This window comes from Gymnoscopelus braueri (genome assembly GCF_963280865.1).
Source record: "Gymnoscopelus braueri genome assembly, chromosome: 9".
Classification (NCBI taxonomy): Eukaryota; Metazoa; Chordata; class Actinopteri; order Myctophiformes; family Myctophidae; genus Gymnoscopelus; species Gymnoscopelus braueri.
The window spans coordinates 13,301,790-13,318,148 of NC_137610.1; the positions used below are offsets into that span (position 1 = coordinate 13,301,790).

General features: G+C 39.4%; 1 protein-coding gene across 7 annotated transcripts; it reads right to left on the reverse strand.

The window, feature by feature from the left end:
* Positions 1 to 1,994: 1,994 nt before the first annotated feature.
* Positions 1,995 to 16,286, reverse strand: pias1b (protein inhibitor of activated STAT, 1b). Of its 7 annotated transcripts, none has more exons than XM_080436977.1 (16): positions 16,256 to 16,286; positions 15,053 to 15,219; positions 13,470 to 13,902; positions 13,012 to 13,096; positions 12,790 to 12,837; positions 9,792 to 9,882; positions 9,567 to 9,701; positions 9,314 to 9,419; positions 7,834 to 7,907; positions 7,015 to 7,175; positions 6,416 to 6,546; positions 6,154 to 6,322; positions 5,566 to 5,705; positions 5,401 to 5,438; positions 5,043 to 5,087; positions 1,995 to 3,962 (listed from the first exon to the last, which is right to left on the reverse strand). In XM_080436977.1, the coding sequence occupies exons 2-16, from the start codon at positions 15,170 to 15,172 to the stop codon at positions 3,609 to 3,611; spliced, it is 2,130 nt and encodes a 709-aa protein (XP_080293103.1). In that variant the 5' UTR covers positions 15,173 to 15,219; positions 16,256 to 16,286; the 3' UTR covers positions 1,995 to 3,608. The 7 variants fall into 7 exon arrangements, with proteins under 7 accessions (XP_080293103.1, XP_080293102.1, XP_080293105.1 ...); XM_080436976.1 differs by having other exon boundaries at positions 5,566 to 5,729; XM_080436979.1 differs by lacking the exon at positions 5,043 to 5,087.
* Positions 16,287 to 16,359: the final 73 nt, after the last annotated feature.

Consider the following 16,359-nt stretch of genomic DNA (forward strand, 5'->3'; position numbering starts at 1 on the left):
GAACCAAATGGACCCTTATGTGGCTGTAACTCTGAGAGTGTACAAATGGTTGTCCGTGGTCTAACGCAGGGGTTCTCAAAGTGGGGTCCGGGGACCCCCAGGGCCCTATAATATGCATCAGCTATTTTCAAAAAATCTTGACATTCTTTGAAAATGTTTGAATATTTTTAACACCACCACTCTGAGTTCCTTGGCACAGCATCTATTCAGATGGGGGTCCGCGGCCAAATACACATTAATTTAGGGGTCCTTGACATGAAAAAGTTTGAGAAGCACTGATCTATGAGCCCAACATCCTTCCTTTATGCCTTCATGACATACAGGATAGGTGGGCACTAGGGACACCTGGGCACCTCGATAATTTAACATATTTTGTCCAAAATGTTAAAAGATTAAATATTTGAAAAATGGTCTTAAGCAATGTAAAGTATACATGATGTGAACATGCACGGTACATCATTATCAGATTATTATCCTTCAACTTCTTGTTTATGAACCAAATATGACTGGATATACAGGTCTTGTATCAATATCTTAATTGTCTAATGTTTAAGCATGTTCTAATCAATACTTTACTTTACTTAAAAAGATTTCCAAATATTTACTTCTTAACATGTTTGGAAAAAATTGCAAATTTAACACTGAGGTGCCCACTCTTCCTTGGTGCCCACCTATCCTGTTCATGATTTGTTACAAGTTTCCTCACATTAATTGTAACGCTGAACCCCTTCTGATTTGGACAAACCCTATTATCCATCAGGATAAGACGGCACCACTTTACCAGTTTATTTACAATTTCTGATTTGGAAGTCAAAGAATCTCAGAAGATAGAGGCACCCATGTGATGTACCTGTCAAACTGCTTCAATAACGTAAAAGACAAACACACAGGCACAGCACCAGAGGGAGCTCCACTGGTCTCGTTCAACCCAGATTCGGCACACACATGGGGTTAAAGTAGTTCTGCTGCTATGCCACCAAAATGCACTACCAACAAAAAACGCCTTGAAACAGCACCTGACTGCAATTTGTTACTGGTCCCTGTATAAAGTGATTAAAGTCTAAGCTTAACACCAGAAATGATCCCCCCCCACCCCCAAATTGTTTACTGTACCTATAAATTTTTATTGCTACCAAATGATGATGATGCCGTGTATATATTATTATATATTATTGTATGTCTTTAAATGTCTCGATGAATTGAATACACAGGACCACACTGGAAACAAGCCCGTGGGGCTTTTTGTGTTATCCTTTTAGCACCATCGTACCACTGTACTATTTGCAAACAGTTAATAAAGTATTCAATCAATCGGGTTATACTGTTATGTCACACCAACAACCAGTCTACTGTACAAGGTTTTTTCGTGGAACAAACCTCCATAGAATTGATACAAATAAAATAAAGACCACAGCTTCCCCAAATCCAATACACTGAACTGCTGGCCACAAGCTATTTTGGACCTGAGAATAATAATGGCTGTTATGTTACTGTCACACTCTCCTTTTAATATTCAAGACTAAGCCTGTTAAATCACCCCACTACCCATACCTATGACACTAGCCCTGATTCAGTCCCCAAGGCAATATATATTTTGCTCTTTTTTTAAAAATTATCAATTGGAACCTATGGGCATCTTACTGGTTACAGGCCAGGTGAATTTGGTAACGACTACTACATTGGCGTTCACAAAATCCAAAGTGGTTGTTTTATTTAATATTTCTGAAAGGAGCCATATAGAGACCATGGTGTATTTATTAAGAACACATCTTAGTACATTATTTTTAAAAACATGGGGAGCTGCATCAGGACTAATCTCTGACCAACTACAAAGATGTGCTTTCTTATATTTGTTTAATTCATACAAATATCAAACAGCACAGTAGACCTGGGAGCCAGTCAAAATGATCAGTCCATTGTGTTACTGACATCTCATAGTAAAACGGACAGAGGGAAATAGAACAAAAAATGTTACAATGCATGTCAAGCAACAGTATCTTTAAATAGCATTAATTATATAATTACAAAAGAAATATCACATACAATGACAGCAATGTATATCCACAGATCAAACAAATGCAAAAAAATATATGATAATAAATAATCCTAATTATATGCACAAGTCAGGAGAAAAAGCAAAGGGAGCAAAATAACTTGAATGATTCTTTTCTCAACCATCACAATTGTGATTTCAGTATTCGGCTGCAGCAAATACACTGAACACAAAGTAGGCTGTTCCCGTGTTATGGATTCACGAAGTAATAAGCATAGGAGGTTCCAACAAATTAACTTCCAGGTGGTTTGCAGAGTACAACATCAGGCATGCAAAGCCAGGAACTATGCCATAACTGTATTCTATAATTGTGAACCCTTCACTGGTCAAAATTGCCTTTATGTAAAAAGCAAGTACTAAAAATCTGACTGAACTCGACACTTGTATGTCTTTTAAATAAAATAAAAAAACTGAGTGGACCAGAGGCTAGCCTTGTCGCAGATTTTGAATAGTCAGGTTTGGAGATAACGCCAACATCAAGTACCAATGGTACTTTACTAAATATAAGTGTAAAACTCAATATCAGATAGTGGTCTCATGTTTTTGTGACAAAACAACTTGTCCTCATCCCTTATTTTACATTTAAATAATAGTCAAAATTCATAATTTGGTGACAAAAGCAGGCAGAAGCACATAGATTCTTTGCTAAACAATACACTTCCTTCCCACAAATTCAAATGCCTGGTCCAACAATATTGACCAATTTCCAATTAATATGTATACATATTAATCACACTCTGAACTATAAAACAATCATGTTATTTCACTATAGAAGAGCACGGATAAATTGAGCAAGCAAATACGAGTGCAGATTTATGACAACAGAAGGATCTAGCATCTGTTTTTGCATTTCTAGTGGCAACAACTCCTAAAGGCGTTGGGAATGCTCTTAAAATAACACATATCCAACATAACTTACATCATAAATAATTTATGAAAAATAACAATAACAACCACAGCTTGAATGTCTGAAAAAAAAATATGAAAAAACAGAAATGAAAATCTACCGTTGTGGTAAAAATAAATCACAGATCTTTCTGCTGTCGAAAAATCTATGAGTACGCACTTTAGAAAATAAAAATAATGCTATGCATTCTTCTGCATTTTCTTTATATTCTAAGTATTATGTTCCATAAGTTGTCACCTTGTACAGGTGTGTGTGCACTTTACATTATATAGAGATAATGCCATTGACATGGAATAGTGAAACAAATAAAACGTAAAAACCAAGTACAAAAGGTACAATCTAATCAAAGGACCACATGAAGGTGTGAAAAAAGTCTTCAGTATTCACAGAAAAATATCAACTGAAGTAACTCACTGGACAGGAAGCGTCCTAAGTCTTTATACATACGATAAGTAAAATTGAAAATAGATTTTTCTCTCTGTACATAGCATTGTATTCTTTCATCTTTTCCACTTCTTCTGTATTTACAAAAGGAACTCCTGTTCCTAAGTTCTCCCACCAGTTGGTTCTCAGTTCTGTGTGTGTGTGTGTGTGTGTGTGTGTGTGTGTGTGTGTGTGTGTGTGTGTGTGTGTGTGTGTGTGTGTGTTCTAATCGAGCGAGATAACGTCGGATATGGAGCCGTACATGGCCGCCGCTGCAGCCATGGCCGCAGCCTCCGCCGAAGACCTCGACACCGCTGAGATGCCGTGGCTGTCCCTGTCTCTGTCCCTCTCCCGATCCTTGTCACGGTCCCGCAGACTGCTGGAGGACACCAGGCTGCTGGTGCTGCCACTGTTGCTTCCCCCATTGGCACCGGTCAGAGTGCTGCCACCGGGTGTGCCAGGCTGCTCCAGGAACATCTGGGATGAGCCGTAGGGCAGGAAGCGATTGAGGAGCAAGTCGTGGTCCTCCGAGGCAGAGGCGGACGCGGCCGCTGCCGCCGCCATCACCATGTTGTAATGCTGATGGATCAGACAAAGACACAGAGAAAAGAGTGGGGATGATGACATCGGCAGATACATTTATGTCGTCGTTCAATGGTGTGTACTAGTGATGACAACAGTTAAATGGTCTGCATTTCTATAGCTATAGGTATGTCCGGGCAGCTTAGTCGGTACAACCTGTGTCTTTGAATTGCTAGTTTCTGGGTTCGATACTGGGCACCGCCAACTCGGCGTATGGGTAGCCTGGCTTAAAGGAAACTAAGATGTGCAGTAAGTACTGGAAGCTGACAGCAGGGGTGGCACTCCACCTCAGCAATCCATCTCCCTGATCTAGCGCCTTACAAGGGGGATAAATGCCCTTGTTGATCGACTGATAGATACAATTAGCTCTTTTACCAACTTATTTCTATAGCACCTTTATCAAAAGGAATTTGCAAAGTGTGTTACATTCACACAATGACAGCAGAGGCAACCATGCAAGGCATCAGCCGGCTCATCGGGCTTAGTGATTCATTGTCTTGCTCAAGGACACTTCGATATAAAGGCAGGAGGGTTCCCAAACGGCCACTCTATCTGAGCCACTGTTACCCACAAAACAAAATATACTGTATGCATAACAGCGTATTGGTTAATTTGCATAATGTTTCATACAAACAAATACATGTTATCTATTTTATACAATATTATTTTGTTAAATAATGGGGGAGATGTCATTATTTGAATCACACTTGGGGAGACACAATAACCCATTAGTTTTAGACTCTGCTGGTCTTAAGCAATGTCTGGAAGGTTTATATACTCTGCCAGCTGATCAGAGCAAGCGAGAGTGCACCTAGAGCGAGCCAAAAAAGCAAACAATGGCCAGATGACAATGTAATGGATTAAGTGTAGCTCAGTTTGGGATCATTTCAGGAAGGAGGAACGATGACAAAGTTGATTCTGATCGCAATCAATCCTCTCTGTCTTTCTTTCTCCGACTCTCACTTAATCCCTTTCTATCCCTTTCTCAGTCTCTCTCGGTCAACAGATTATGCACTAAAATTGACACCAGAACACATTGAGGCGTTAATTGTCCTTAAAAAAAATATGTAGGCCAACCTCAAGCAGCCAGTAGCCTGGGTCGGTGTTGATCTGTTGACTCCACTGGAAATGTGATTTTGTTTAGTTAGTGTCAACGTCGTATTTCTTTGCCCTGATATCCAGCAGTTTACAACACAATTTAGGCTATTATTATGCCTACATTTTATTTGTCATGTTTAAGGTTGCATTTTGAAAGGAGCCTAAATAAATATAATGTATCATACCATGATAAACATTAATTCTGTGTACACATACATGTGGGTCATAACTTTATTTCAACCTTACTAACCGTTAATAAACTACATAATAATGTCGGCTAAATGTTTGTAAAACTATTCGTCAATCTCATCCCTAGTTCACACACAAGTCTGTTTACCTGATTATCGCCTTGGAGGAAGGAGAAGAAATTAAGATCTGCAAGAAATGAAAGAAGGTGCATTTAGTCCATTTACTGCTTGGTCCATTCTTTGTTAACATGTATTAGCTGTGTTTACGAGATAGTGACCGGATACTTAACATGGGGTTAAGTGAAAGCTCTAACCTGGCAGGTCGCTGGGTGTGTGATAGTAGTGGCGGTAGTCCTGGATGAGAGGTGGAGGTGGTGGAATGTAACCTGTATCCACAGACGGCATACTGGGAGCTCTGGTCACAGGGGAGGACTGGCCGTGTAGATTCAACACCCTAAGTGGAGAAAATTTCACATCACTACAGAAACACAGAAGGGTTGGGGGGGGGGAGAAGAGAAAAATAAGATTTCTTAAAATTCTGTTCATATAACAAACTATTTTAAAGTCCCCCTCTCCATGTCTGTTGGTGTTGGATGTTACATTGGCCAAATATCAGATGTGGTTGTAAAACACAGTATTAATGCTTTGGCGACATGCAGAGTGCAAGAAACGAACAGAATTATCATGGGTAAGCTTCAATAAGACATTAACCAAATAAAACAGCAGATAAGCTGTGAAGATAAGAAGTGCTAGTATAGATCAAGGGCATGACATGTAACAAAGGCTTTGTGATTTTAGCCCATGATGTTGTGGTTACGTTAGTGCCTATGTATATTAACTGTTTGAGCCCCTGGTTGATGCCCTATCTAAGATCATGTTTAACTGCTGGTTGGAAGACTCACCCCTTGTGTACAGGTGAAGAGGAGGGTGACATGGAGGGACAGGCGCGTTTAGCAGGAGGCTCATCATCCACCTCCTCGTCCGAGGAGCTGTCCAATGTGAGGTCGATGACGTCCACTTTCCTGCCGTTGTCATTAGACGAGCTATATTTCTGCTCCGTCCGACACGAATCTACAAAAATGAAAGTAAATATTTCTTCTGATCACTATGGAACAGACTCAGGGCACATTAAGGGTGTGAAAGATTTGCTTGCACGCTACGTACCAGAGTCGCCATTGTACGAAGCAGACAACTCCTGCACCTCCCTCTTTGACCTCATAGGCGACCAGTTCCCATCCTCTTTGAATTGGATCTCATCACTATCTGTACAGCTGTTCAAGATCTCCATGAACAACCTGTAAAAAAACAACAACAACCATACATTTATTTGGGCAACCTGACAAAATAGACTTTTATGTCCACACTTACACAGGTATGTTTTCAAAAAGATTCTGCTAAAAAACATAGCTGTCTATCGTCAGCCTGCCAACAACTACAGTCCTGTGATGACAGGCAGCCCATACAGCTCGGTCTGTGCTTTTTATATACCTCACCAAAATTATACAATGTGCACATCGAAAAACAAGAGATCAGATAACAATGTGTGATATGTATTATTTTATTTCCCCGAACCCATAAATGGAACCATTTTGCAATCATTCAAATATAGTGCATGTCCGCTTTTATGTAATACTGATGTAATCAATGGCGTTAACGGCACTAGGAGACGACGTCAAAAGCAAAAAAACAAGAGGCACATGTGGCAGCAGAAAACAGTTTTCTAATGATCCATGGCAGTGGAGCAGGGTTTAACATTAGCTTACCCGTCAATGATGAGGTGTTCATAGGGTGCCTTCTTGTCACACACCGGACAAACCCAGGTTGGCTTCTTCTCATTCATTTGGAGGTAAAGTGTGGCATCAAAGCACTGAAGGTGCGAGCACGTCATTGCTCTACAGGGGATTGTCAGTCTCATCTTCCCAAGCTGAAAAATACACATACACACAAATAAAATAAGCTCAAAGTTAATTAATGATAGCATGTTGCAGAACAAAGTGGGTTAGTGCTGATGATTGATTTGTTTTTTTTACTGTAGGGTTAGGGTTATAAGCCAAGTTAAACCTTTATTGTTCCCTGGAGGGAAATTCAGGTATCATTGCAGCATATGAAACATATGAGATTTATATACTATAACTATACAGTATATTTAAGGTAGGGTATGTTTGTTTACTGGCACTGCTGGGTGAACTGGGTGCACTGCTGGGTGAAATGGCACTTTTATGTAATTACATATATTTCTATTTTATTACATTTCTCTGTTATTTTATTTTATGAGAATGTATATCATCATTAGTTAGTTGCAGTTATCTGCAGCGCAATTGCCCCTCAGGGACAAAAAAAGATGCTACTACTACCTTTGCTAATGTAGTGTAGTAATACTTTATGTCTTGATATATCCTTGAAACCCGGATCTAATTTGCATAGCCCTAGGGCCTAGAAGACAAATTGTTGCCAAAAAAGTAGTTTGGGGCATGCAAGTCCAACTTTGACCACGTACACCGAACATGAGTATATCAATCTAGATAGTTAAATTGAGTAATAGCAGAGTCTTCTTCAAAATAAAAGCAGTGTGCAGTATTTACCGGACAAAGGAGAGAGACTCGTAGACTGGTTGTGGCAATCTCACTCTCTGGATCAGCCGTTAGCTTCTCTTTGACTGTGAGATAAACATAAGGAAAACAGACATTTTAGTACGTACAAGAAATCGAATATTTTAGTCATATATGGCTATATGTAATTTTTTATTAATAAATGTTATCACATCTCTTCTCATCTTTATCTTAACATGTGTGTACAAGTATAAGTCTGTGTGTGTGTCTCGTGAACAGGTGGATACATGTTTTTATACATTTATGAGCACTTAAATGTGCTACATTTGATTCAACAGTGGCGGTTGACAATACGTTAGAAACCTAAAGTTAAAATTAAATGCTCCGGCTGTCAAATTTGTGGAGGCCTAGTTAATTAGTGACAAAACTAGAAAGAAGCGCCCTTTAGGTGTTTGGCCCCTTCATACGTGAAAGCCCCCTGTACCCCCAGAAACTGCTAGGCGTCCTTACAACTATCCCGATCACCTTTGAGTGTAATCTATATTGATCTAGCATAGTGCATAGATGTAGTCAACAATGTAGTCTTATTTTTGAAAAGCAGAAGTAATGTGTTGAGTCATTGAATTATGAAAACAATGTTATTACAAATTTGTTTGAATGAATGACAGAGCAGGACTGTATAAACAATTTTGTCAGTAACAATATGTACACACATGCACACGAACACACACACACACACACACTAACAGAGCATCTGTTCAGTACTAAGTCTTACGCCAGGGCTACACCAAAAAATGTATGCGTGCCTTGTGCGCAGCCTGTGAAAATATCTGCTACACCAGGAAACACAATTGTGCACACAAGTTGTTGCAGGACTCGAGAATCATCGACCATTTATAAATATGGGTGGGTATTTGTAGGCTATCCTTCACTTGTTATGTAGGCTATTGATAATAATAAAATAATTCCATTTTATATATCTTATAACTTATATGCAATCAGAATCTTTTATAAACAACCCTCGTGTCGTTTAATCGCATTCACAAGCGAGCAATTTATCATGTTGGAACCGCATATTGCTCATTATTATTTACAGAGAGTTTGGTCGCAATTGGACTTACTGTTGTGTGAGACCCTGACAGCACAAACAAATACAAACACAAACACACCGGTGTTTGTGTGTAGTTTGATGATCTGATTATACTCAATACCGGCAGAGACATCGCCATTTTTTTTGTCCCATTCTAAACCAGAATTCACTGTTAGTGGCAGAGGGGAAATGGCTGTTTTTGATGTCTCTGCAACTACAATATATCACCATGTGGACAATCTGTGGTGCCTTCGACTTGATGCCTTTGCGATACAGAGCGTGTGGGGACTTAACGTGTATTAAAATGGAAATAAACTTGAAAGAAGAAGGAATACAGTATGTGTATGCAAGTCTGTGCAAGTAGTTATTTGGTGTGACATCATCAGCTGGATGGTATTACATCAAAATCAAGTAACCACATACTCAGGGCCCTGGAGTGGTCAGGGTTCCGAATTCCTTTGGCCCGTAGCCTTTGCAGCAACACAGTAGATGACTGCTGTCTCACCAGATACACAGCCATGGAAAAACTCTGAAAAATACCAAAAAGGAAATCAATAAGGTGGGTGGTTCATGCTTAAGTAACTAATACTAATATCACACTTCACAACCTTACATTGTCCTACAAAGCCGTTTCATAGAGACTAGAATGCAAACACAGTGGCATGAATCTCTTTACCCTGCCAATCTCTGAGGTCCATGACACCACAATCGTGTTGGGGACTGTGGTGGATAACCGCACCAGAGAGGTTATGTTGATGGGGCGACTTGGCCTTTTTGGTTCAACTCCATTTTTGGTGGGAGGAAGATATCCCTGAGGGGGGAAAGGCATACATTGCAAATTAGTGCCAATCCTTTGCAATTAGATGCAAAATTTGACGCAAAATACGCTGTCAGAACTCACCGGTAGGTTACAGGGTTTGCCGTTCACCTTAACACACAGATTTGGGGGGAAATGATCCTCCTGGGGACAACTGGTCTCTGATAAACAAAATCTGGAACAAAAGAACAGTGACTGTGTGAGAAATAAACTCAGATAGCTGTCAGAAACGCATTTCTAAATGAGTGGATAATCTAGCTACAACACTGGACTTTTTTCCAGTGGGATTTAGATTAGATTTCAATCTATTGTTTTATTTTCTCCCAATTTATTATGACAATTTCTCATTTTCCCGACACGAGTAGTACCTCACCATTAACCCAACAGTTGTGGAAGGGTTTAGACGAGCATGTGTGGAGACATCTACAAGTTTGCGACTCAGAAACATCAAAATATTTACTAAGTTTTATTTCAGCCAGTGCCACAAATCCCTGCGGGACCACTGGCAATGCAGTACACTCTATTCAATATAAACAATTAAGTAAACAAAATTCTGGAACGCATGCCTGTTGGCGAAGTCAATTGAATGAACAGTTCTTGAGATATGCAAGGCACACAGACAGAAATTCCTGGAATTTATAGATGGATGCTTTGACTTCTGAAATCCAGCCTCTCTGGAAACTTCTATGCTGCTGCTGCACTTGGCTGCACAAGTGTCATTTTCATACTGCGCAAATAATGGCCATTCATTTGGCTTTTAACTCTTCCTACAACTGGAGCTGGGCGATATGGCTTAAAAGGCATAAGCGGCATTACAACATTGACCATGGACCACCCATCGACACAATACACATTTCTACACCTTTTAGTTTTTCTTACACACATGGTTAGAAAGCTTAGTATCGCAGTTTTAAAAATATATATAAATGGTTTGAATGCAGTGAAAGTAATTGCCAGTATTATCAGCCCACATAGGCCCCATTCCTCAACAAACACCTATGCCCGTAATTTTTTATAATGTATGGTGTACAAATAGCAGCACTTCACATAATTTAAGGTGGAATTATTCAAAGTTCAACAGAATAAACTAAGTCTCTACCAAATCACAAAGATTTTAACAAAAGTTATCGAAATTTGCAAAGGAATGTTCCAAATTAGCAACACTTTCTCTCACCACACTCTTTCTCTGCCCTTCCTTCCTCTTAAACTTTAAGGATTTTTGAAGAAATGTTTCTGCTATGATTATGAGTTGAAATTCCCTGACTCCAGATGATCAAAAAAATTAAACTACTACTAAGAACACAAAGTGCAAACTCTGGCTCACCGAGATGACAGAATCCTTACATTTAGAAAGAATTAGATTTATACTCAAAGACAAACTGAAAGATTTTGAAAAGATTTGGAAGCCTTTAGTCTCCTTTCTTAAAGGTTGATAGGCTAATCCTTGTGGATGACCTGTGTCGCACGTAATCTGGGGCAGCACTTCTGGGGAGGGGGAAGGGAGGCGGGAGGGTCCCTTGTTTTTTGCTTAAGTTTGAGTGTATTCTTTTCATGTTACTCCGTTTTGTGTGTATGTCTGTTGGTTTTTGTTTAAAAAAAAAAAAGGAAGCAATCCATATGAGCAAATGTATAATATAACCCTGTGCTTCACAATAAAAAAGATTTGAAACAAGAACACAAAGTGCAAGATCGGCGTAAGCGGCGTCAACTAACAACAGGGTTTTCCTTGTGCCAAGAAAACCAGTAAGTGCTGAAAAAACACAGCAGATAGACATGGAGGTAGATTTGAATTAAGTTGTAGCCAAGCTTTCAGACTATATCCAACAGTGATGAAGATTTTTTTAATCGTGTTGAAACTCTCATCTAATGAAATATCACAGCAAGTTTGGCTGAGTTGGTAAAGTATTGCCGGTTAGAAGAATGGATGTATTGAACTCTTGATGACAGAGAAAAACGGTGGTCCATTCATTACAATAACTGGTCCCCCAGCGCATACAGTACACTGAAAACGTTTCTACCGTGGATGTATGAAACTCAGGATTTAGTGCAAGGTTCATTATGAAGAGCGCATGATGCAGCTCTGTGTAATTTATTGGGAATGTCCTAATCACAGGGCACATATCCATATCCCACCTTTCACTTTAAGTTCTTTTGAAAATCTACATCTGTCACCAACATATTTCCTTATAAAGGCCATAGTAACCCTTAAACGGGGCTTCCAGGCAGCAGAGGCCTGACCTGGCCACACTGAATCAGTGGCAATACGTAGCCTTCTATATCTAAATAAAAAAATATGGCGGAGGACCAAAAAAATGAGTAAACACATGCATGTTTGTTTTGCAACCACTACACGCTCATTATACACTTGCAACACACCACCGCCCGTCATTTGACCGGGAGGGTACCAGGCATCCTTAACCGTGTGCACCCATACAGTATGTATCATTTGAATCCCTTGTTTGCTGCAAATAACATCAATGGAGTGCACAATAAATCTAACTCACTTTTACACATACACACACATACCAGAAGTAAGGATGTACACAGTCACAACAATATATGTGTTGTTGGAATAAAATTGCTATCTCATATGAAATCAATTGAATATTCTCTCAGACAGTACTTAGTGTTAAAATGTTATTTTTTCAAACCGGTAATTTTTTATGGTAAATCTTTTGGTGTACCAGTAATTTTGGTTAATCCCACTCTCCGCAACATGATCGAGAATTAAGTTGGAATAAATTAAATGTACAATGTTAGTGAATCAATTTCCCTTACACCGTTGAAAATACAGTGAACATGAGGATTTTTTTTTTACATCTGTATACAATTACATATATCTGTTATCTTGGATAATTTAATATAAAGTATTGCCCAGCGCTACATTCAACACAATGAACAAAGTGGAAAGAACTGCCCCAAAATCTGTGGGTAGAAAGGCAGTACTGCTGAGGTGCTTAGAAGACAAAATGCCATGTTTGGAGAGGTACTAATATAATACAGAGAAATCTGGACAGTGTGAGCACTTCCATACATCACAAAAAAACTTTTATGAAGGTCAGCATAAGAATGTTCATCTTACCTCAACTGTACTTGAACAGCAAAGTCACATTTGGTCCCGGAAATGTCCCTATAGGATTAACATAGAAGTCAGATGAATGTGATTATTCTGTACACAAACGGAAGTGTTGATGGTCAAACATCTAAGCAAATATACCATAAATACTTTTTGAGGTACCTATTAATGGCAGCTTTTTGCTTCATGTAAAAAATACTGATCATGATTATGCAGTTCCACACTTACATTGAACTGCTGATCTGTTGAACTTGCTGTGGTGTTAATGCAAAAGCATAACATGTTTCCTGGAACCGTTGACTATTGTCGGAGGCTACAAATGACAAAAAGGATTTAAAAACAATAACAAATTAGTAAAAAAGAGTAGCTATCACTTAAGTAAAAACAAAGATGCTATTTGACCTAAACCTACATAAATCTGACATTTAACAAATAATACAGTTTCTAAGAGCCTATCTGTTCCACTACATGAGATTACATCATCATCACATTCTGAATAACCTTGTGAGGGAACTGTTGAGTTGTTGCATCAAAGCTTAGTATCAATGGGCCTGGTAGCGCCAACCATGACATGGCACAGTCTAGATATCCGTTGTTACCCTGCTCTTACTGTGAGCACATGAGTTAGCTAAAATAATTCCCATTATCAGATTGCTGAACAAGTGGTGGTGGTAGACTGGACTCACCCAGGCTAGTGGGCTTGATGAGCTCATCCAGCATGTCATAGAAGGGCAATCTCTGGAGCTTGACGTCTGGGTGTACAGGGTGCAGAGCGGAGGGGAGGTGAGGCAAACCCAACTCGTGCTTAGGACCAAGTAGAGACACAGGCAGCAGGGGCGAGGGGGCGCCGTGACTGTCATAGCCCAGCTGAGTAAGTCCTGCAGGTAGGTTGGTGGTGGAATGGACGTTGGGCAGGGCTAGGTCCACCGGTGACACCATCTTGGTGGGAAAGCGTCGTCTATATAGCTCCTTGATCTTCATCTGCACAGCGGGGCTGCAGCCAGCCTTCAACAGGTGTAGCGCTTTGGTCAAAAGTTCGTGTTTCCGTCCGTGCTTATTCCGGCCTGCGTACCCCAGCAAAACTTGGAGCTCCGAAACTCGAAGGCTCATAACCATTTGCTAGAAAAAATAAAAAAGAACAAAGTAAACATCCTATAACACAATAACATGGAAGTCTAGTTTCCCTTGTTGACATAAAGGAAGGAACAAGGCTGTGTTCTTCGACTTCTTTTTTTCTTTTTCTTTTTTTAGGCTTTAACATAATTCTGTTTTCTAATTGTGTCTTTAATCTTTGAACCAAGAAATCATCTGGTGCACTACGGTCCACCAGATTATGTCCAGAAATGCAACAGCATGGCAAGCAACACTGTGAGCCTCCTGAACACTGTTAGGTTGTTTAAGGCCACAGTGGGAAACTAGGGCTGCAAATATCGATTTGATTACCGTTGATTAATCGAATAATCAAGAAGAATGTTTTTTTTTAATATATTTTTTTTAACCTTTTTTTAAATATATTTACATGTCAATTAACCACTTAATAACTTAACCACGCCCTATTTTATACTTCGCTAGTGTTCCAACTAAAAGCATTGAGAGGGTATTCTAATTACAGAGCAACAATCATTAACTTTAAACTTAGAAAAGGGAAGAATTGGAACATTGGAATTATGCATGCTTTATATGCTTTTTGTAAAAACTGGTTAAACATAGAAACAGAAAAGCACTTCTAAAGTTAAGTGGATAATAGATTTTTTGTCCATAACGATAACTTATTATATTACATTATACTAACTACATATAGTACTACATGCGGATAATCATCATTTTCAGTGACCTACAGTTTAATAATTAGGTACGAATCAAATTAAACATTAGGTTAGGTTAAACTGTTATTTGATAATTGATATTAGCATACAGTCTACTATGACGTCTTTAAAACAAGTGTTATCAGACTATATAACAACAATGTTTGGCCGATCACATTTTTGTGTCTTGAATAATTTTAGCCAAGGAAGGTGACATGCTATGCAAACCATTCATCTTTTTTCGCACTGCAAGCTTAGTACGGTAAGCAATATGGTAAAGCAGTTGTCTCCATTTTTTAAATAATCGATATGATGACATATTGCACATATCCCAAATCTCAAGCTGGTGCTGAGCTGAACAGTGCCTGAAAATAGAGAAACATGGCCAGACATTCACAATTATACTGACAATGTATATTCCAAAGTTGGGGGTCATTAAGAGACAATTACATATCAGTACACACCGACAGTACACAGTATGCAACACTCCCTCTCCCAGAGGTAAGTGGTGTGGTTGGTTGGTGCAGGTTTATATCATCAGAAAGATACCTCTGTTCCTTGACTAATGAAGATGCAGACAGCATCAATAGTTTTGTTTTTACACCAGAAATATAGACTTACACTCGTTCACCTAGGAGAAGAGTACATGAAAGACAGGTGTGGAAATGCAACAGGTTAGGTTTCTCACACAATCATCATTCTCACAGCAGATGGCATAGCAATAGTTGGAAATGTGGTTGCATAAATAAAAAATAAGAAACAAGACATCAGGGGGTGATTCTTGGCCAACCAGCTTAACCCTTTCAGGCGTGCACAATGTTTTGATCATATTGATCATGTAAATCCAAACCAAATGCCACTTTTGGGACCAGAACTGTAACTATGAAGTGCACGAGAAGAGAGAAACAAGAGTGACAGCACAGGTGTAAGTTTATGACAGGTGCTCTTGAGATCAGAATAAAGAAATTAAAATATTTAATTAGCGCAAGTCACTTATCAAGACTCACAAAACCGTTTGTTCAAAGCCAAATTCAGTACATTTCAGATGACGGGGGGAGGGGCAATCTGGAATTGAATGAATTAACTGACTGATGCTGTTATCCATCTCTTTGACTAAATTGAAGACTATAACAAATCTGCGACTTTAACCCAATCATACCAACGTTGATCATAATCTGTAAATTGCATGAAACGGGAACTAACAGCTAAGTTTTTGATTATATTCAGTGGACTACTACGAGCTAATGTAGCTAATGTTCATAAACTGCGTTGATTTACCAGGGAATACACAGATCCCGTTGTAGCATACATGGCAGCACAGTCTACAATGTACTACTTAGGTTTGGTGGCTAATTTAGCCAATAACCGAAGTGGAACGGACGACAATATTGTGGCTTTTATCTCGTTTAAATTCAGGCTTGCCTGTGAGGCCTTGTCTGCAGGAGAGGAACCTTCCCTTACCTAACGGAACCTCGGCAACAATAACAAAGCTAATGCTAACTAGGCAGAAAGCTAACAGTCCGGCCGGTCCGCAAATTACCGCGGTGTTACCGTGAACTTTGGAACAACGTGTGTATCGCCAATTAATCGTGTTTCTATGATGGGTAACACACGCCTTTGAGCGTGAACAGTTTATTTGTCAAATGTAACGCTGGGTTTCGCTTTACCTTCAGTTCCGCACTCTCCGCCATCTTGTTACTCAGGGTGCGCACGCGCAATATCCATCCTCAGGGGACAGTGTGGGACGACAGCAGAGAGAGGGTCTCGGTCC

What these genes read in the sequence shown, in the direction of transcription:
- pias1b (XM_080436976.1), bottom strand. Translation starts at nt 15,172, where the DNA reads ATGCTGTCTGCATCTTCATTAGTCAAGGAACAGAGGTATCTTTCTGAT. An exon ending in GGACCTCAGAGATTGGCAGG is followed by an intron (nt 9,420 to 9,566) that starts GTAAAGAGATTC and finishes GGTATTTTTCAG; the next exon opens with AGTTTTTCCATGGCTGTGTA. An exon ending in GAACACCTCATCATTGACGG is followed by an intron (nt 6,547 to 7,014) that starts GTAAGCTAATGT and finishes GTTTTTTTACAG; the next exon opens with GTTGTTCATGGAGATCTTGA.